The sequence below is a fragment of the Poecilia reticulata genome, chromosome 13 (genome assembly GCF_904066995.2).
Source record: "Poecilia reticulata chromosome 13, P_reticulata-male-v2, whole genome shotgun sequence".
NCBI classification, from domain to species: domain Eukaryota; kingdom Metazoa; phylum Chordata; class Actinopteri; order Cyprinodontiformes; family Poeciliidae; genus Poecilia; species Poecilia reticulata.
In genome coordinates this window covers 24247992-24271317 of record NC_088842.1, presented here as the reverse complement: position 1 = coordinate 24271317, position 23326 = coordinate 24247992, and the positions used below count along the sequence as shown (strand labels likewise).

Here is a 23326-nt window from a genome sequence, read left to right as displayed (position 1 = left end):
GTTCGAGTTGGCAGAAAAAGTGTCACAATAAATTCAGTCCAGGTGCATTTTACTTTTGCTGGTCTCTGGTGATATGATGGGTTGAGTGTTTGCTTTTCTGGTGGTTCTACATCATTTAACAGAGTGTTTATCCAGCCTCATAAACTAACACTTTGCTTTTGACATAATTATTAATGACCTGTGTATTAGCAGGGTTTCACTCCTACTGTAAACGTTGTTGTAAAGGGTGAAATCTCTTATTGTTTGGGAAAACCTGACGTTGCTTCACTAATTTCATAACTTGTAAAATATTTCACATTATACACTGGATTCCATTTTAATTGCTGGATTCTCCCCACATTGTGTGCATCATGGAAATCACAGGCCTCTATTATGTTCAAACACGTTAATGTTCACCATGAACAAACATCTCTATCAAAGACATTGTTCAGGACGTCTTGTGGTTTCCATGGCCTCACCTCAAGGGGGGGAAGTTCCTGGGAGGTTGGATGATGTCTTAAAACTCTTATTCTTGTAAACTGTGTTTGTCTTTGTTGAATTATGGACTCCAAATAGATGTTAAATGACCTTAAACCCATTTCCTGATTAAATTAAATTACACCACTAACTGTTGATTGGCATTGCCTTAACACACCTGAATTTTTCAGGCGAGTAAACTCTGTCACTGCTGATCTAGTAACCTGTTCATTACATTTGCAATCTAACCTCTTTCTGAGGTAAGGATGGAATAAGTTTGTCAAAAAATATTTCCCAGAACTATGCCATGCGCTGCTTTTCACCTGAGTTTATATCCACCAAACTGTAGGAACTGATGAGAACCAGATTAGGTTTTTGCATTCAGATATGTAGATATTTTGAATAGAATAGGATGTACTTCTTATTTAACATTTTAAACGTGTGCTGTCCACCAGGTGACCTGAAGAATCCCAGTTTCTCTATCCCTCGTGGCACCATCACCGCCGTCATCTTCACCTACATCATCTACAATCTGCTGTGCATTATGGTGGCCTGCTCCTGTGACCGGTTTGTAACATAGATTTTTCTTCATCCCCATCTATTTTTCCAATGTTCCTTACCTTTAGTGCTACTGGTGTAATACGTACAAGCAAAGTATAAGCATTGAATGTTCCCAAAATTGCCCATAAATCAACAAATATTCATGACAGCTAATTAAAGCTGTGAGTATTAATGCACAGTTGTAGTAATGGATGTTAGCATATTGTGTAGAAGAAATCAAATGCTTGGAGCCTGTCAGATAATGCAGACAAAGTTAATTTTCTGCTTCATCAAACAGAACTGAAGCCTCTGAAAGAGGAATCCAATTTCAAACAGATCTATGCCATCCGAGTGTATACCGATAATCCATGTGGGACTCTTTGCTTTTGCTCATTCTTAAAGCTAGATGTTGGGAAAAACTGGAAATTATCTGATCTTTTATATGATTTCTTTTACCATGGCTACAAAGAACTCCTTTTTTTTGGACAAATTTTGTGGCAAAAGGCTCCAACTACCTTGGCTGTTGTGACCAGATAATTAATTTACCAGATAAAATAAGTTTGTTGTTTGAGATAACTTGACACCTAAATGCTTAGAAACTACTATCAAAATTAGAGGTAGTTTGAAATTTTGCATAGTAATATGCAAAATGGCATTAATAAATGCCATTGATTACAATATAGTGACTGCAATATTTATGCACATTTTAAAATATTTTTTAATTGAGGGTTCATAGCCAGAATCAGGATGATCAGTTTGCAATCTATGTTAGCATTAGATCTACTAATGTTAGCATTAGTAGATCTAATGCTAACATAAGCTAACATTAGTTAGTAGTTCTAGGTCTCTACAACTGTTAGAGCCAGTGTTCTGGTAGGCCTATTTATGACCTTAAAAATGTAAGATTTTCGTGAGGTATTCTCACATCTGGGAACTGGAACAGTGAACAAAAAGCCTTCTGATCAAAAGTTTTTTTTAAAAGCAATTAACTAATTCAGGACCATAATGGCAGGAGAATCCTGTATATCCAAAATAGTTGAAAGTATCATTAATGCATTTTTCAATTCCACATCTGAAGAGATCATTGTCAAAATTGAACATTAATCTTGATCCCTTATTCACGATGCAACAGTGTTGGTTTTTATGAACCAGTCTTTAAGAACCGTTGAGAGAACAGTTGCCTGCTACTCTGCAAAACTATTCAAATTGTCTGAGTGACGCTTCAATCAGGCTGTGGTTGGCAGCTTCCTGTTATTTGAGTTTTGAACTGTTAAAGATTTTACCTCTTCCAATCGGTTCCTCAGCTTACTGTGTTGGTTGCGCATTCACCTTGCTCTTAAGAGCAGGACTGATAAGTGTTTGAGTCCTTGAAGAGGCAAGTTGGTATTTACTTTTTTCTCTCTGTTTCTAACCATCTCTCTCTGGCTGTCAGCTGCAGAGTGCCAGAGTTCGGTATTGATGTAGCTCTAAAAGCGAATGTTGCCAAGGTGCTAAACTGACATGACAGGGCTATAAAAGAGCATTGGAGATCAATATGGCCATCATTTACCCTGCTGCACCGTCCTCCCTGCATCTACCTGCCACGCTTGCTCTGAGATGAGAGGATTCTCTAAACATTGCCTCTCTCTCCCTCTCAATGACTTGCATACATTCATACCTTTTGAACCGCTTCACATTTTGTCACAATACATCTACAAATATTATTATGTTTGATATTACTGGGGATTTGATGTGACGTACTGACTGAAACCAGTCAGTTTCAGTCAGTACGTTGCACATACTTGCAATGTGGAACTGGAATAATACATGGTTTTCAAATGTTTTTACTAATGATATGTAAAACCACACACAACCAAAACCCAGAAATAAAATGTATTAAGATGTCTTTGTATACAAAATGCCATTCAAAAAATATTGATAGCCAAAATGGAAATTGAGTTCATTTTAATGTATCATGCAATTTGTTGATTTATTGGTTTATTGCTTATTGTGACAGGCTTGCTTTGACTACACTGAACCCCTTATGAAACAATCCTGGAAGAAAACCTTTCAGAGGCCCTGAAACACTTGAGACTGGAATGGAGGTTCAATTTAATGTCCCTAAACATACATCCAGTGCTCCTGCTTAGATTATGCAAAAACAAGTATGAAGTGGAGTATAAGTCTTAATAGTTTAGGAGGATCTTTCCCAGTTAGGAATATCTGGTTTTGCAGACAGACGTCCTAGATGCCTGGTGTTGACTTTAGAACCCAGAGAGGGTTATTTGGTTATTATTTATTTCATTAATAGTGTTATTATTTATTTCCTGACTTTTGTTCTGTGAAGAACCCAGAGAGGGTTATTTGATTGTGCTTTCTGGAAAACAATATTTTTTTACATTTAGACGATTGCAGGAGAAGGGAAAAGTTATGTGACCCTCACAGGAAAAAGTTTGGGGACCCCTGATTTAAACAATATCTGACAGCCGGATCTTATTTGAACATTTGGTTTTGCTCACCTGCACGTATTCCAGATTGAGTTTATGCAGATGTGATGTCAGAAGCGGGAAGAGAAGCTGTTTATTTAACCTTACAGTGGAAAAGTCTGATTGGCAAGTTTGCATTTCTTATCTTGTTTCCTGGATTTTTATTTACAGCTGTGACTCATTTAGGGTTGGGCCTTATTGAACAGTTGTTTGCAGTTTTTTTTAATTTACTTGCTCATGTGATTATGCAGCGCCGAGAAAAAGTCACCAGACTGTCATTGGACACCTCACTCGTAAAAAGCAGTCAGTAAATTCCCAACCGCCACATTCAGGAAGTAAGAACTGATCCTCAGGTAGTGACTGCTTCCTCTTGTCAACAATACATCAATTATAATATCCTTGAAATTTGACATAATTTCAGAAATATAGTTTTACCTGTCCACATTCATAACACTCTGGAAGAAATTTTCTGATATTTGTTAGTTTTAATGATTTTGGCTTAAAGTTAATATTCAGTTTCTCATAATTAGAATATTTCATAAACCTCATCAAAACTCGGTGGACGAACACCAGCAGGCGGCATGGCTCCCCAAAACATTACTGATTTTGAAAGTTTCTCACTAAGCCTCAGTAAATTGATCCTATGCTTCTCACTCCTTCTTCCAAACTCATATTTTTCACAGATCTCTGAAAATGAATGTTTCTTTTTAGATTTATCACATTTGCATTTCATCTCCAACTTTTAAATCTTTTAATTGTTTAATGACGAAAACCTAAGGAAAGGGTTGGTATTTTACCAGACACTTTGGTGGCTCTTATTAACAGCCTGGCTTTTCAAAACCCACAGTGTCCCTGTGACTCACATGGACCATGTGGATCATTACCTTAACATTTTCAAATCCAGCATGTTCCATGGTAGAGCTGAAAAAGCAGCACAGAGCAACGTCGCTGTACCTTCCTGTAATCTGCTGAAGGCCTTCTGCCCTCTTGCTCTTGGTGCTAGAACTCCAGACGTCTCAACATGTTGTAGAAAATACAGTTTTCCTTTAAGTAGCATCTTGGGTTTCTGTGCTTCCTCTTAACTTCATTTTAAACACCTTGCCAACACTGTGAATATCTAAGAGCCTTCGTCACTCTATTCTATTTCAGATAACCAACAGTTTTCTATCTCTAACTCTAAACAAGGCCTAAAACATGTCAAGAAACTATATTGAGTTTGTGTAAAGAACTACCAGAAAAACAACCATTTTGTTTAAATATTGTTTACATTTTTCCAACAGTAAATTGTTTTAGAAATCTGGGGGACAAAAATTGCAGTCTGAGTCTTTGAGAAAACGGTTTTGATTTTTATGAACGCTGTATTCTAAACTACACAGTCAGAAATAAAAGCTCTAGTTGAGTAAATAGACTTTATTATCATAAGCAATTATGTATGGTTAAACAAGTGCTTAATTTCTTGCAAATATTAACATCTTCTGCTCTTATGCAGGGCAAACACAGACTAATTTATGCACTGTACACATAATTAGATAGAAGAAAACACTTTTTCATATTCATAAGTGCTAAATGATTCTAGAGGCAATTACATAGCAGTTATGGCAAATAAAGACCTTGCCAGCAGCTTCATAAGAAGAGTTGTAGTTGGCAATTATAGGAAACAAAACCATGCTGACAAACGGGCTCATTAAAGCCCAAAAGCTCCATGACACAAGAATACCAAATCAGTTTTCTTTTTAGAGAAATGACTGAAATAATTTGCATATTCTATGAAAATAATAAGCATCAAGATCAGAGAGTAGCTGTTATTTCACAGTAAATGCAGACAAAACACTACATGTAGTTATTTTTAATGACAAATTACATATGCAGGTGTTGGACATTGACTGTATTAGGGTGTTATGAGGAAACTCCTCACGTTTGGACCATGAATGTACCAGGTGCTGGCTTTTTATGGGGAGTGAAATAAAAACTAAACATGTTATTACGACTGTCGCCCAAAGGGTGGCAGTCATGCTCTCTCAACAAAGTCAGTGAGTCCTCAGCTGGTCAAACTAAAAGTAACAAAAAACTTTCAAATCAGACTGTTTATTTAGATTTCTGCCTCATGCAAATTCAAGTCCTTTCCCAGTAGAGCGGTATAGATTATAAACTTTTAGAAGCGAATGGGTCCATGGGTGCCTGGGCTACCTGAGCCGAGGCAGTGGACGGTTTCCCAGCGTCTCCCTTCACACAGGTGTGAGCCGTTGACAGCATGCGCTCATTATAACAGGGAATGAGGTCAGGAGGCTCAGAGTTGACACCTACTGAAACTGATTAGGCAGTGGTGTCCAAAATCGGTCCTCAAGGGCCGGCATCCTACATGTTTTAGTTCTCTCCCTGGTTCAACACTCCTAAATGGAATGATGGTTCATTAGCAGGCCTCTGCAGAACTTTATGACATGCTGAGGAGGTAGTTGGACCATTTGAATCAAATGTTGTTGAAGCAGAGATGCATCTAAAACTGGCAGGACACCGGGCCTCGACGGCTGGAACTGGACAACCATGGGCTACAACACGTCTCAACAATCGGCGCCTTTCAAAAATGTTGAGATGTTTGTGTTTACAGGGATTTTTAAAATGTCAGGGTAGATTTTAAACAGACAAATCACTTATTGTTGTATGTTACCTTACAGAACATTATGGAGTTTGACTCAAAACATTTTTAAAACACTTATTTTCTGTACCCAGTCATAACGGTCACCAATTCCGAATTTAGGAAATGTTTTATGTACCTGCTTGCAGTGACTCAGGAACCATACAACGTAGTTACTCCTTTTCAGCTGCTGATAATTAACATTGTTGAGAGAGGAAAAAAAAGCTTTAGTTGTCTGTGCATCTTCTTTACGGACTAATGTTAATAGAGCGAACACAGATGTAGTCTATTTTGACAACGCATGCCAGAACATTAAAAGTGCCGGGGAAGGAAAGGAGACTACCCGAGGGTGTGTGAGGGGGGAATCTATTAACCTCCAGTGACCACCCAACCAGCCATGACTGATTACCCTGTCGCTACGTTATCAACCTCTTTTAATAGTGTGTGTGTAAATTTTATGTCTGTACTCAAGTGCATCTACAAACTGAGTTGCTTTACTCTGATGTTGGCTTTGCATAGACAGGTATGACATTCTTACAGTTTCATAACATCGTGTGAAACATTACACCACAAAAACAGAGAACAAAAATATATAAAACGATTGTGATTTGTCTAAAACGTAAACGCAGCAGTTATTTTTATTGAGACAATATAACATATTGTAACATGTTATTCCAGCTCTAATAACTTTTTATTATAATACTTATTTCAAAAACTTTATTTGGCACTAGCGACCTTTATTCAAGGTCAGGAACTTTGGCTGATAAAGTGACAACATGCAGTAAACGGAGCAATCAAATCCGGAGTGGCTGCATCAGTGACTACACGCCGTCTCTATCCATGTTTGATAAACAGCAAGATTTGAAATGCACAGCAACAAGTGGGGGGAGGGTAACAGTGTGATAATTTGTGCTTCAGGCATCAGTGTAAAAATTCCAACTACTCCAACACTTCTTCTGTCATTCCTTTACTTCTCAGGAAGAGTGTACAACCATTAGAGAGTAACGACTTTGAAACCAGAACTTTTTACAGCTTTTATACACCTTAATGCAGCAATCGGCTCATAATATATCTTAAATATGTACTTGGCTGAACAAGAAAGCTAATTTGCATTGGGTTTATTGGGAAGCACCAATATAAAGATTTGTACTGGTATTAATATTGCTGATATTTACTGATATTATATATATTTTACTAATCTTTCGTCAGGATGAAAAAAAAAAAGGAACTCACCACTGACCACACTGTTAACATGGTCTCAGTTTTATTTATTGGACCAATACAGATACTTTAAAAAAAGCAAAGATCAGCCAATACCGATGTTATTGACAATATCTAGTGCATCCATAGTTTATCTATTTATTGTAACACTGGTTTGTTTTTCTCTACTTCTGATTCCACATGTAAGATAGAATCCATTTGTGGGTTGAGCAGATGAGGAAGTTATCAGGCTTTACAACAGGACAAGATTTACTGCTAAGATTTGTTAGAACTAAGAAATTATCAGTAAATCAGTAAAGTTTATTTGTATAGCATATTTTAGCAACCAGGCAGTTCAGAGTGCCTTACATCATAAAAACACAAGAACAATAAGTCATAAAAACAACATTCAGTCAGCAATTGAGAAACCAGTGATAAACATTACACTTTGAGCTCAAAAGCTCATCAACACACTCTGAATATGTGGCTTAATGTTTCATTCGGTGTAGTTCAACAGTAATTCTAAATAGACAGGTTTTTAGCCTCGATTTAGAGGAACTCAGTGTTTCACCTGTTTTGCAGTTTTCTGGAAGTTTGTTCCAGATTTGCGGTGCCTAGAACCTGAATGTGGCTTCTCCATGGTTGGTTCTGGAGATGCAGTGCAGGCCAGAACCAGAAGACCAGAGAAAGAAATGATCACTCAAACTTCCGTGCACTTTTCTATTTGGCTTGACTGACTTCTTTGTGCGTGTGTGTGTGTGTGTGTGTGTGTGTGTGTGTGTGTGTGTGTGTGTGTGTGTGTGTGTGTGTGTGTGTGTGTGTGTGTGCGTGAACATATAATTGACTCCCACAATGCTGCATGTCTGTGACCTGTGGGCTTATCCCACCCTGTGCTACAGACGTCTTTGTATTAATAACCTGACTTGATAATGATATTAATTTGAATCTGCCGGGCCTTCTTTTGTGCTGCTATCTCTGACATGCAGCTTTGTGAATCTGGGTAAAATCCGCTCACCCCCACTGAGGTGCTTCTGTCTGTCTTGTCTTCTCAGCTCTTGTCTCCTCACATTCTGTGTCTGATTCATCTGTTTTCAAACAGCTGTGTTTCCCTTAAACTCGTTTTTGCCTCCATTCTCGTGAAAACACATTTCTCATGTGTTCTCATGCTAACTTTGTGCAATTTGATTTTACTCCTTGTGAACCTCTGCCAATAATATGAATCTTTCACCTTTCACCTTATTTTGTTTCTGCACATTTACTGTCTTTAGCCCAATTCTGACGATAAAAATGTCCAGTTATCCTTAAGATCTGCACATCCTATCCGTAAGATAGAACACATTTCTGGTGCCTGTGTTCATTGGACTCTGTCTTCACCAACACAAGTATTTTCAAAAGCAATGATTTTTTTAATTAAATGTTTTTTTTTGTTGGTATTTGAACCTCCCATCCACATATAATTTCAATATTTTTATATAACAGAATCTACAGTTGTTTTGGAAGAATTTTTTAAAATCTTAAACTCTGGACTTCATGCTCAGTATCTTGTTCTTTAAATGTTAATGATGTTGTTACTGCCACCTACTGACACAGAATAGTCATAACATTTTTGATTGAAATCTGGTAGACTGTCTGGATGTAGGTGTTTTTTATTTTTTATTTCCTTTTTCAAAACCAGGAAAAAAAGAAATGTGAAACTGTAGTTCCTGGACAAAGGTAAGTCTAACATCCCTGCTCTGCTTTTTCCATGCTCTCGTCCTCCCTGTCCGATTGTCAGGTACTATCACCCCACAGCAGCTTTTTGGGCTTTTACTTCTCCTACCTCCATCATCTCCTTGTCTATCATCCACCCATCCATCCACCAACCACACTCTCTTTTTTGGTTATCTCTTCACTGCAGTGATTATGTTCACTTTTGAAGAAGGGGTTTTAACAATGGCAGAATCACAGGCCAAGTCTTCCAATGCTGTGTTCTTTCTGAATAAAAAGCTGCTTCCCTTGGAAAGAGAATGAAGCTAAGGGAGAAATGAGATTGGACTGAATCTTGAAGATCTTGAAGACAAATATTGGTCTTCTTTTTGCAGCCCCAACAATCTATGCTTTGGAGCAAATATTAATAGCTTAGTCAAGATAATGAAGTTTGAATGCACTGATATGAGAATTTGGGACAATATTGATATCAGATATAACAATATTGCTGTTTTGACTGATTGTTTGAGTCTTACCAGTATTATGTATATTTCCCTTTCTGTGAGAAAAATGACCATGCCATTGACATTCCTTCTCTGTAGGATTGTTTCACCGAAAACACTAAATGGCCCCCACTCAGTGATGATATTAATGATGCCATCGGTTAATATCAGCTCAGCTTTACTTATGGGACCAATAAAGATATATTAAAAACATTACTAACATTGCCTGTATTGATGTTAATTCAAACACCGCCTATCGTGTGTTCTTAAAACAAAATTCCTTCATCTATCTTCTACTCCATGGCTTCATGCGCTGAAGGAAAACTTGACTGAATGTTAACTTGACTGAATGAAGGAAAAGATTTGCAGTCATGGTAGAAAGAAACTGTGCTCTCTTTAAATTTTATACAACAAAACACATGACAGTGAGGTGATCTAGTTTAGGTTTGTGCTGATCAAGTCTCAAGTATTGGCACATGGATGCCATCCAGTCATTTTTGAATAATTTGTAGCTGACTGCAACTCTAAAATCTGTGGCCCTTTACTGACCATTGTTTCATGTCAATTGCACCAGTTGGAAGCAATCTTGAAATAAAACATGAAAGCAGTTTTGTGACAATTTGAAAACTTTATGGTTGGGGCATTTTCTGTTTTGGTAGTGAAAGAGCTATAAGGTCAAATTCCATGAACTCATCAAGGTAACTCTAAAAGCTAATTTGATGAAGCATTTCACTTTAGAACTGAAGAGAGGAGAAGTTTTCGAAGGACATCAATGAGTAACAAAAGATGAAAAATGTGGAAGACTTTGTCACTCTGGGTGAGCAGCCCACCGCTGTAGTGAAGTATGGTAGGTTTGGGAACCTTTGGGAACTTCTGGTGTTTTATTTTGTCGTGTGACACAGAGGACAGAGAGATCCACGCTGACTGAATTTGACTATCACACTTGAGGTTATTTGATATGATGATCAATATTTGCTTTATCAAAAACCATTTCCAGTTTGGAGGTTTGTACATTGCCATTCCTTAATGTCACATTGAACAGATTTGTAAGTGATCATGCGATCAGCAGGCTGCATGCCCAGCAGTTTCATAGATACAGAGCTTTGAATCAAGCAATTGCGGTGATGCTGAACAGATGGGGAGACTTGAGTATTTCACCATCATCTTATGCAACAATGGAAGACAAATGAAAAAGGGGGCCTCACACACTTGTTGCGTAACAAGTGTCAGAAATATCTCAATCAAAACATCCTTATTTGAGATACTTCACTTTGAATCAAGCAGGTGATTAACAAGATGTTTCAAAGGGAGGATTAGTCTCTCTCTGTTGTTGACAATCCATAGTGTGTTTTGTAGTTGAGTTAAATAATTATTTCTAACTGTAAGCAAGTTGCTATTGCTGATTGGTTTTATTTTTCGGTTGTGTAGAATCTGGGAAGTAAATGCAGGCATTTGTTCCTCTTTGCGTCACACCCTTGCTAAATACTTTAATCACAAATTTTGGGTTCAGAGAGATTACTTTTTATGTGTCCAGAAATGGTGAAAAGGAGCGGCAGAAAACAGACTAAATGGAAAGCAATATCAAGGAACTAAACATGTTCCAATATAAAGGAGAAAGACAAACCAATAAAAAGCTTAGACTTGCATCTGCAGTTTTATGAGGGAAGAAAAGGTTTGGGACTGAGGAGAGGATGATAGAGGGAAAAAAGGGGGAGGCTGTGTGTGTGTGTGTGTGTGTGTGTGTGTGTGTGCGTGCGTGCATGTGTGTGTTTGTGCACGCTAAGGCCTTGTTAGTTATTGATCCCATTTAATAATCCTTAACCACAGTCTACTCTCTTGAGAGCACTTATCTCTGCCCCTCCCCTCTTGCCTCTTGCCTCCCTCTCCGTCTCTTCCATCCCATCATTCACTCCGTGTTTTTGCTTTCTGTTTCGGTCCTTTCCCTCAGCTGCTACTTGCTCCATCTCTGTGCATCATCCTTATCCCCAGCGCGCTGTGGCTACACTCTGACACTACCTACAAGGTCAAGGAGAATTGGGTTTAAAGACCAATGGTAAATCCCAGCGGTGAAGGGTCTGGTTCTCTGCTGGTGCATTTGTTGCTATGGAGTCGATTCAGGTGTCTCTGAGAAGCTCATTCCAAGAAAACTGGTTCCAAATGCCGGCACTGTAAAGTAACATTGGCCTTCTGTGAATATAGATCTGTGTGTTCAGCCAGTTTCTGCTCGGGTTTTTATTTTCAAATTGTGCTCGAAGGGTTTCTATTCTGCCTTTCCTTGCAAAACGGGTTCTTTATTGTTCTTCACCGCTGGCGTAGTGTAAAGTAGTCCCCCTTTTCATGTCTTTGAGCCGAGGTGGTATGCTTTTATATCACACTTGACATTCAACAATAGTAATGATTACGCTGCACTTGTAAGAACCTGGCACTTTTATGCAGGCTGTTCTCTGTGAAAAATCTGATTTAACGTATTCACACTGAAAAATGAATAGAGGTCTTTTCACCTGATCCTTAGCCTTAAAGTTTGTAAAAGAGAGCTTGCAATAGACGGAAGGGGGCTTTTTACAAGTGGCCATTTAGGAAATGGAGGCATTTAGTAAAATATGCATTTTGAGATGGTGGAGTTTGACCTGTGCTAGATTTGAAAAAAAAAAAAAAAACCCCATCAACTTACCTTCCCTCTTACTAATAGTGAGTTGTTTGTTCCCTCTCTCCATGGAGTGCAGTAATTACCATCACCTCTTATACCAGGATCAACATTTACTTTTTAATTGCTGCACAAAATAAATGCAGTGGTAGCTCTATATAATTTTCTCACTCTACATGAACCATTGTGAAGATTGTTGCACGGTAACATATTTTACACCAGAGGACTTGTTGAAATATGTCCAAGGTTGAGTATTTCAAGGGCTTTTCTTTAATGTGGTGCTTTGCTTGCTACAGTAAAGGAATGAGCACTTAAGGATTTCTTCATAACCTAATATAATGAAGCAATCCATTGAAATAAACCAACTTTTTAATTACACCAAGTTATTAGCAAAGTTATCTTACAGTGTAAATAGCAGAGTAAACTTGGAGAGGAAATTGGATTTCTTACATTTCTTTACTCTTGTATTGGACCATAAATCAAGATGCAAAGCCTTTCATAGTCAGTTATTTTCTTTGATACAACAGACTAATTTTTTACTTTACTCTGGTCCAGCTTTGCACTGATTTTTCACAACATATGTAATCGACATTTTAGTTAGACATTTACTGTAAACCGAGTGAAATATAGGTAGTTAATCATCATTAATGATGAGGAGGAACAAATCAGCAGTGAAATGGGAGAAGCAATTATTCCTACTATGTTTGGTGGTATCTTTTTAAAACTGTTAAGCTTTCCTGAAAGTATTCTCAGTTAAATGCATTACCAGCTGCCTCCAAGATTTTTTGATTATTTTGAAATTGACATTTTGTTAATACTTATTAACATTCAGGATTTAATGTATTTACTTAGGAATTGTTAAGTTTTTACATAAGTTTGTTTTGTAGCAGGACAGATCTAACAGTCTGAACTTGTCATTTCTCATGTCTGTTGTTTTTGTCTTTATAATTTTTAGTTAGTTCAGATTAGTAAAACAATTTGGGAGGTTTTCCTGTTTCTCCCTCTCAGCTGCTACTGAGCAGTGCCTACATCTGCTCTCCTACATCGCTGAGTAACAGAAGAGGTGGACAAGAACGGAGAGAGAGTGTACATGTGACGTATTACTATCATCCTGGAGTCTTTTTCTCTTTGGCGCCGCTGACTCTTTTTGCCTTTTCTAGGCCATGTCCAAACTCAGGTGCCTACCAAAGTTGAGGTATAATTGAACAGATCCCTGAGAGGTGAGGGAGAGGGGCACTACGGCAGAGTCTGGAGATTCATTTTTCACGTGTTTTGTGTAGAGATTTTCCCCCATGTCTACTCTCTAGCTGAGCATTATTGTGTAACTTAGAAAAAAAGACTGAAATTGTTACCCTGTTTGAAGTTCCATGTTCACATCTTGTCAATTTTGAACCCAATGTTTGATTAATTAAACTAATCTCTGGTTTTCTTGAAAATTTTTTTTCCTTTTGTTCAACCACAAAGCTACTGATGCTGGTATATGATTTAGTCTAAACTAAAGGCTTATTGCGCTGTTTTTTTTGTTTGTTTTTTGTTTTTAGGATGTTGGGATTACATTTCATTGAATCGGTTTATTTCCAATTGTCCTTTTGAACCAAAGGAGGGCGTATTTACTTTTAAAAGCTTATTTTTACATTTAAGAAATTCTTTGCATCAGAAAGAAAAATAAGAAACTTCCAGTGCCATTTTAATGAATATTGACTTTTCTGTTATTCGTGTATTCTTTTAACACTAATGATAACTTAATGGTGCTGTGAGTATGACAGCAATGTTGGCTACCTGCCAAAACCCTCTGTAATTAGCGCTGATCCCATCCGAGTCTTCAGTGCACATTCCATGTGGTCGTTAGACTGGATGATCTTTAATTGTTACTCTCACTCCAAGAATTACACAAGAACTTCTTGTGACTTCCAGTCGGCTTCTATTTTTTGCACCTAAACACATGCGTGCCGCCCACCCTGGGTGTCAGCGCTTAATTTTTCATCCCATTTGAGAAATAACGCATAATTAATCCATAATGTTCGACAAAGGCGCAGGTGAATTATCAGACACACAAACACACGGGATGATGGATTAAAATATGAATACGCATGAATACACAATTGATGGCATGAATAAAAATGGTAAACAAATGAGCTGAAGGCTGGAGCTTGATGGCAGGAGAGAGAACAATCGACCAAACAATCTCTGTGGGCTCATTTTAGTCACTGAGCTGTGTTTCCTCCTCTTTTCTAAACAAGCTCCTTTAATCTCTCGCGCTTTTGTTCTCCTCTTTATTTCTACAGCAGAGCTCATTTGAGCTGATCAATAATTACGATCGCGAGCACAACTACATCGCCACCCACACACAGTCGCATACATACATGTACAATATTCCCTGAGTAATGAATACGCAGCTTGTAAAGGGGGGAAAACTTGCCTCCATAAAAACATATTGTTCATTCTGCTTTAACCCAATATATTGACTTTACCCTCTCTCTCGATCTCTCCTCTCTCATACAAACTCATACCATTTATCATCACTGTCGCCCAGTTTGCTGCCTCTTTGTTTTGGAGAGCCATTTAGGAAATGTCAAGCTTTCCAGATTAATTTAGCTTCTGTTCCACATCAAAGAAATTAATATTCAAGTGACATGTTTTGACCCTCTTCTCTGCTAAACACACATGCAAAGTTAAAAGTCTTTCAGTGGTTTGCACTATTTTGTTTTACAGACACATTGAGTTTAGTGACTCTTATCTGTTGACAAATATATTAATCGTGACCAGTTCCCTTAATTTAAGCCATCATAGATTTGTGATTCTTTGTTGGGTCAGGCTGTGATCATTTGGAAGTTTAAATTCCAACAAGTTCTAAATTGTATAAATCCAGCGATTGTAATTGAAGTTAAAATGCTAGTGGTTCCTCACCAACACTGACTTTAACACCATTAAGGATGTTGGTCATGTTGTCATAACATAAAAACTTCACACTAGACCATGCATGGTGTCAACCTCACTTGGAAACTACGGGTGCATTCAGACCAACCCAGGATTAGAGTCCTGAATCAGACTCTAATCCGTTTGTCTAGAAAGTCCGATTTTTTGGGGGGTGGAGGTCAGAATGTAAATTTGAATTCCAAAACGGACTTAAAAAGCAAACTCCAATCCATCTAAAAACCTGGGTCTCGGTCCAGTTGAAGTGAACTCTAAAACGGTAGAAAACCTGTCTGAATGCAACCTGACTAGAGACCGTTCCAATTGCAGGAAGTTGGCAACAACAGTGCAGGACATTCTGGTCAATATGTCAATATGTCCTCTGATCTGCTCTCTGATCTGCAGGTTAACGAAGATGTTGTCGGTTGTCATGGCAACGGGTCTGCGTGCCGACACGGAAAGCGAGGAAGAGCAAAATGTATATGGTTTAAAGTTGTTTTACTGTTTATCAGCTTATTTCCCATTGCTGTGGCGCTCTGCAGCTGCTGTAATTTTTAAACCTTTAATAAATGACAAAAAGCGGGACTGATTGCCTCATTTGTTTGAACATTTAATCATCAAATAGGATGACATATTTCATACGTCCCATAAATAAAGTATACGAGTCATGATTTGTTACATTTTTGACAAACTAATAAAATTAGCAGCAGCAATTATGTAATTATTCACCAATATAAAAGAGCAATGTGCTTAGTCCTCTCTTGCATCTTGATAGAAACCAAACTGTTTATAGATTTATATCAAGGGAGAATACTTACAAACATCAGAAATTTTCTCAGCTTTAATTTAAACCATATTTATAGAAATTGGGTAAGAAATAAAGGCGCTGTGATCATTTTGTGACAGATTCCTGCTCATCCCGCATTGGAACAGCCTGGTTTAGTGGACAGACTAACCGCATAGTAATGGTGCCTGCAGGAGCGTCGCTAACGTTAGCGGCTAACAGGCGATGTCCAAACCAGTAATGTATATGAATGAAGAAATCCTACAACGGCTAAAATCTGACACTGCTCCGTTTTTGTTTACTTTTTGTGAAGAAGGAAGTTGCGCTGGCCTTCTTCAGAGGTTTTGTGTCGATTTCTTCAGTAGATCTTGGTGCAGCGCCCCCATAGGCGATGGGTGGAACAGGTTTTTCATTTAGTTTTAGTCGTTTGACACAGTGCAGTGTGAATGCAAACCACAGTTCTGGAAATGTAAGAAAAGTTGCAATTTCAGTCCCCAATCGATCCGGGTCTACTGGACTATCCGGTCTGATTAAGATCACTTCTCCATGCCACCTCCATCCTCTGAGGTCATACCTTTTTGGAAGGAAAGCATCTCAGGCCTGACTTCAAATCATAAAAATGACTTCTGTTTTTACTCTTTAACTTTTCATTCATCCCATTTCTCCTTATCTTTTCTGAATTGCTGAAGGCTAGTGCCTATCTCCAGTGGTCATTGGGGTAGAGGCAGGTCGCCAGTCCATCACACGACCGTACAGAGACGCACAAGACAACCGCTGAAATGGAGAAGTGTTCTAAAATTAATGCCTTTAAATGCTTTAAATTTTCATTAAAAAAAAAGGCAACTTGGCCTCACGCCTATGTTTTGTCATTGCAGAACTATTTAAAGTATTTTTTCTTCTCGCAGGACTTTTCGGTTTGGCAAAAGATTTGAGTCACACAAAAACCTCTTCATTAGTTTCTGTGACTCAAAGTGCTTAAGGCTACCAGCAGCTACCTGCTAAACCTTGCAAGCTTTTTTACAGCAAATCCACCCAACAATTCCCCATATCTATGGATATTTTGGTCTTAAATGTCATCCAAGGTGGCATTAAACCATTCTTAAACAGTCTTAAATTTGACTTACTCTATTCCAGCAGGAGATCAGCTGGAATAGGCGAGAGAGACTAGTGACTAGACATGCTAGTCACTAGTTTCTCATTCGCTAATACAAGTTGACCACCTAATTACTGGTGCCGTCTTATCATTAATCATATCCAGGGGTGAAAGTAGTTTTAAATTTTTGGGGGTACTATGACAAGGAAAAAAAATAAAATAAAAAAAATAAAAAAATAAATATATATATATATATCTTTGTGTGCTTTGGAGTTTCTGTGCTGATGATTTTTTTTGCGACGCGATAAAAGCTGGATAGCTCTTGAATTGCTACAAAATAAAGCTGTATTTCCCTCAGCCCCATGGCTGCAATGTTGACACCTTGAGATGCCATGAGACCTAAACTCTGATCATCATGGCATGGAGAGCATCCCAGTTTTCCATGTCTGGTTTATAACCATTCATTTTAGTTTTTAAACTGGTTATATTGATCCTGTGTCCAGACAGGGATAATCAGTAGCCCAGCATCATGACCTGATTGTTCTGAAGATTCTGCAGCTTCCACTTCTCTTCCTAACATGGTGCTTCCTCACCCTGACTCTCACCCTGATAGGAGGAACCACAGAGCTCTGTTAAGTTCAAGCTCATCTCCTGAAGTTGGGATATTTTTCCTGCAACAGGTTCCAGAGGAATCACCTCAAACCAGATGTTGGACTGGATTTTATTTCAATGTCATTTGTGAATGTTAGAGCCTCATTTTCAACAGTGGAGTAATAAAGGTTGAAAAAGGTTATTATTTTGGAGAAAGTCTCAACATCAATATTTCCACTAAATAAGAGGCAAAAAAAATTGTCTCTCAGACTCTGAGCTCAAAGCACCAAACTATTTTTTTATATTAAACAATTTAATTTCACATAATTATCGCGGTAGAAGCCATTTGCTTGTTAAATTCTTAATGAAACATATTTACCATGTTTGATGTTTGTTGTAAATGACGTATAGTCACAAAGATAATTAGTCCAAGTTTGTCGTTTATTGAACGTTCAGAAACTACAGGGGCTGTGATGCACCAATGCAAAAGTAAAAAAAAAGGTAAAACAACCTGAACAGGTGATCAACTCTAAACCACTCGCACCTTTTTACTCTCTGTCTCTGTCACAGCCGTTGCTATGGCAACCTCCTGCGCTCCACAAGCCGACCCGAGATTATGTTAAAAACATAGCATTCAGTCCGTTACGATATTAGGTCTGCAGGCTTGATATTTATTTTGCGATTATTAATAAGCGCTCCCCCGAACACAGCGGTGGTTGATTAGTTAATTTTAAACTCCTGCTCTGCTAGTTATTTTGGTAATGGAACTGAAACGCACAGAATTGCTCAACACCTTGTTGAAACAATAATTACTGAGATTATTATTGTTGTTGGGTCATTAATTTGAACACGTTTTGTTGATTTTTTTTTTGTTGTTCTTTAATAAAGTTACGAACGTTTTGATAAGGAGTCAGAGGAGGACGTGCTGCTCTCAGCCTCCTGGCTGCGTTCAGTTTGTCTCCTAATGCCGAGATCGACTCAAAACCTTCCGCGATCGACATATTGCGCCCTGCTCTACAAAGCACAAACAGTTCAGAAACAATATAAAATTAGAAAAAAAAGCTATTTATTAACTGATTATGTCGTGTTTTAGATTATTCTTGAAAAACTAATCAGTCACGGCTGATTAGTGGGTGCTCTCACGGCTGCACGGTGAATCCATTGATTTTTTTTTTACAGCAGACAGCCGTTCCACTCTTGCAGGTACTGCGTACCCCCACTAAATCTTTTAGGGGTACGCAGTACCCTGCCGTACCCCCTTACTTTCACCCCTGATCATATCAGTAGCTGGCTTCAAACCGGAAGTAGCCACTGCCATTTGCACAATACTCGTAATTTTGGCCCTAAACTCTGTGCAGAAAGACTTTAGGCTGGGACTCGAACCCAGAACATTCTTCTTGTGACGAAACGGTGTTACCAAATGAACGAGTGCATTTTAGGCAGAACTGCAGATATCACCCTGCTCCAAAAGCTTGGATGATTCTGATTCACTAACAAATGTCAAGTCCCAACAACTAATTAAAAATTGACCTTAAAAGCATTTTACCAAGATATGTCGGCGTATTTACTGATGACATGCTGAGAATATTCTGCATCCTTACAATCCAAAGTGGCAACGGAAAACTGCAGCAATGTGGCTCCTCCACAGGACCCTAGTTCACACGATTCACCCTGAAATCCTTTGTGTTGGTGTTTGTGTGCTTGTGAGTGAGTGTGCTTACTGCCTTTTGTACTCCATATGAAATAATAATGTTCTCAGACATTTAGATGGAGTGAACAATACCTAATAGAGCCATAATAATAAGTATTAAAGTCAGTGGACCTGAAAGAAAACGTGATGAGAGTATTAATTAGGAGGGAAGGAGGGGAGGGACGAAGAGAAAATGAGAGCGGTCACGGATCGGAGTTGAAATGGAATGAGGAGGACTGAGACAAAAGCTAGAAAGACCGCTCAAACATCAGAATCAGGGAGATGGAGGTGATGCAGGAGGGGAATAGATGGATTGGATTTGCGTGTGTGTGCGTGTGCGTGTGTGTGCGTGCGTGCGTGCGTGCGTGCGTGTGTGAGACAGAATTGAGCCACAAAGAAAGATTGAGATGGATCAGGGGAGGGAGAAACCCTGTGCTTTAATTCTCATCTCCCTAGCTGTGTTGTATTGAAAGGAGGTGGGGAGCAGGCCATAATCACACACACCCTTCAGAGGTTTTTGTACTTTCTGATCTCTCTTTCTCCATGTATCGACCACAATCTCTTACGCGCACACACACACGCACACACACCAGCGCATTCAATGTGGTGGTGTATTGGTGTATTTCTGGACCTCCTCATTAGACATCCTCAGAGTAATCATCACCTCAATCTTGTTCTTTTTCTAGTGGACACAAGCACATTTTACCCCTAGAACAAATGAGTTTTAAATGACACCTGGTCTCATTCATTTAGAGTAGGTGTCACTGGTAAATGTGACAAAAAAAGCTTTTTTTATGTAGGACTTTAAGTTTTGCTTTCTTTGCTGTTCTGTGTAACACAGTACGTTGCATAGATATATTGTATAAAACATCTGCAAAGTACATTTGTGGTTGTAGAGGGGGAAAATGGGGAAAATTGAGGAGGAATGACTGGTTTTTAAGTCACTATTTAAATGTTTTTGTGAAAATCAGATTTACAATCCCGATTTAAGGGTTTCTTTCTTTTTTTTTTGTCTTCATTTTCAACCCTAATATTATTGGAAGGAATGCTTTTACCTGATTTACTAGAAGATTAACAAGATTAAGTCAAGACATATTTTTTCTTACTTCAGGTAATTTATTTGTAATGTGTTTGTATATAACATAAATTATTCTCTGTAATGTTTTGAAATTTATATTGGGTTCACAAATTTTAAAAATGGCTGAAAGTGTCTAAACTTCTTAAAGAGTTCTGCTTCCTGGTGCTAAATAATTCTCATTCTGCTCACTGTTCCTACAAGCGTGTCTGCTCCGCTTTGTCTAACAAGGACCTGCATTGATTGCAAAGTGATATCACGATCATGTGGGTTAAACTCTTTACATTTTACCTTTGCAGTGTTCTCCTCCAGAGGGATTACAGTTTTCTGAGGGCCATCAACATCTGGGAGCCCTTGGTCATCATTGGAGTTTATTCCTCTACGATCTCTGCCTCAATGAGCAATCTCATCGGAGCCTCTCGCATCCTGTACGCCTTGGCGAAGGATGACTTATTCGGTGGGTAAAGCGACAAAGCTTTGCAGTGGAGCAAATGCTCTTTATCACGCTGATGCCATTTTGAAGCTTTAACATTAGAAACTCATGAGATTTTGAAAGGGCGATGAGAGAGCCGTTTACGCCAAAAGCTCCAGCCTACAAAGCGATCCGGATATCTCAGGACAGCGAGGAGAAGTACGTGGCATTTCTGATGGAAGTGTAATTTACCGCCATTTAAAAGTTTAAACACAAACTCTGTCTCTGTGAAAGTCACTGGTATATCAAGCTTATGCAGCACGTGTGATTTCCATTACTTCTCTGTGTGAGTCCGTCCTGCCTGTTGTTTTTTCATTATTAACAACTGTGAGCGCCATCCTTCTCCTCTCTTTTATTATTTTTAAGCATGGTTTATTTGTCCGCCTGTTTCCATCTGCATGTACTCAAGTGCTGGTGTGTGCTTTAGGGGAGATAAAGGAATTTATTAGCACAAGTTTGTCTGCAGAGTGATCAAAAGAAGCAGCTGACTCAGTCTTGCCTACACCCCAACAGCCAAAGGGTTAACATAAATCAAATGAATTAGTTTAATTAGAAGTTGGCGACTGTGGAACCATACAAGTTGAGGAGGATCAGCATATATTTGTGACTCTGACCACAGCAGTTGTCCGTTTGTGTGTGTTCTTGTTGTCATTCATGCATGCAGCTCGGTGCTTAACCTTGCCACTGTCCTATGCGGACTGACTGATGGATGTGTCACTTTCCCAACACGTACACTCTGGAGTTTTCTTCCCACACATCTCAATCTCTTTCTTCTCTACAACTTGCTAATCTCCAACTCCTTCAGCGCCATCCTGCCACTCTCCACCCTCCACCCCACAGCTGCATTGATTTGACTTAAAAGTCTCGCTGATTTAATTCAGCTTCTTTATCAGGTGTGAAATTTACTCCGAAACGCAGATTTCTCTCCGTCTCTCGCCACTTCATTCTACCTCCATACGGGGCTGTGCGTTTCTGTCAGTCAGTCGTGGGTCAGTCAGCCACCTCTTAAGTCAGAATGTGACGGCCGTAAGAGAAAGTTGTCTGAGGTATGACAAGTATGTGGGAACACCTTCTTCCAGCAAACCAAGTGGCGGTGAGTTATTAAATAAAGTGACTCATCGGCTCAGTTTATCTCTCTCACCGTCTCTTCCGCCTACTCCAGCTCTGTTTTTAAACCAGACGTGGAGTTAATTACAGAAATCTGTTTAAATGTCAGGGTTATTAAAGCTTGCCACTCCTAATCTAAATGCTGATGTAAACTGGTGATCTTGTACATAAAAATTGCCAGGCCACTTTATTAGGTACAGCTTGCTAGCGCAGGTGTTTGACCTTGTTTCACCATCAGAAGTGCCTTAATGCTTCTGAAACATTACAGCAATCCCCAGGTCTGGTATCCAAAACTTTCCCCAGAGTTTCAGGCTGATATGATTACATCACCCGGTTACTGCAGGTTCTTTGGCTGCACATCCATCATGCAAAAATCCTGTTCCACACATCCATTTAGTTGGATTGGTGTGTATATGTAAAAGATAAGAGTACAATTAACAAATTAAACAAAAATTACTTTGAGACTGTTCAAGGTTCCACACCGTTAGACACCACCTGTCTGAACCACTTATTCAAGACATTATCTAGGCTTGCATGTTGATAATGATGAATTCTGGCCAATCCATCTCAACACCGGAGCTCAGCAGGCGATATTTTTCTAAGTGGTTATTGTGAACAGTAGCAACAGTTTCCTGCCGTTATCTGACCTGACAGTTTTGTCACACTTTACTTATGAGTGACAAAACTTGAAGTTCTTCAAAGTGGCCCTCATTTCTTCAAATACAGACCTTCATGTAAGAAGTAGTTTATGGACGTTTTGGGACTTTTATTAATAATTTAACCCTGCTTTGGTTAAGATTAAATTTTCCCCAAACTGATAATTTGAGAATTATAGTGAGTTTCATTTAGCTGGTGGTAGTTTTTTTCCCTTTTTGTATCTTGTTTAACCGCCAATATTATTACACCTCCCCACTACATGTAGCATGGATGTCTTACATCTGACGACATTCAGAAAACTGAAAATCTCCCCTTGAAATTTTAATAATTTTTGGGGTGCATTTAATACGTTCTTTATCTGTTTGGATTCATTGTTGTTAGATAAACAATGTGGTGAAGTTTTTCTATCAAAATTAATATTAAAATACTCTAACTTGGCAGAAAGTTCACTTGTATTCCACTAATGTGGCTTCTTATGACCATTTGAAGTTTGTCAATGGATGTTTTTTTTCCCCTCTGAGAACTTTCTTGTAACCTCTTTAATATGTCACTTATTCCTACAGGTAAGGTGCTGTGTCTAGCTAAGAAGACGTCCCGCAGTGGCAACCCCTGGATCGCTGTGCTCATGTCCTGGTTCTTGGTGCAGGTTAGTAGACATGCACAGTAAAAATGCCAGTGTTGAATTAACACCCAAAAGTGTCTGTGTCCAAGTCAACTGACACATTTACAATTGTGCTGGTGTTAAAATACATTAAAAGTAACACCAGTGTAGTGTTGATCACAAAACATAATGTGGTGTTAAAAAAGTAAATAATTGA

The 23326-nt window shown here is 38.6% G+C and overlaps 1 protein-coding gene across 1 annotated transcript in view; it reads left to right on the top strand.

The window, feature by feature from the left end:
• Window positions 1–23326, top strand: part of LOC103474907 (solute carrier family 12 member 9) — a 63394-nt gene that overhangs the window by 8471 nt on the left and 31597 nt on the right. The window contains exons 6-8 of the mRNA XM_008426179.3: window positions 912–1023; window positions 20572–20729; window positions 23072–23154. Coding sequence (XP_008424401.2) covers window positions 912–1023; window positions 20572–20729; window positions 23072–23154 — 353 coding nt within the window. The remainder of the gene's footprint in view (window positions 1–911; window positions 1024–20571; window positions 20730–23071; window positions 23155–23326) is intronic.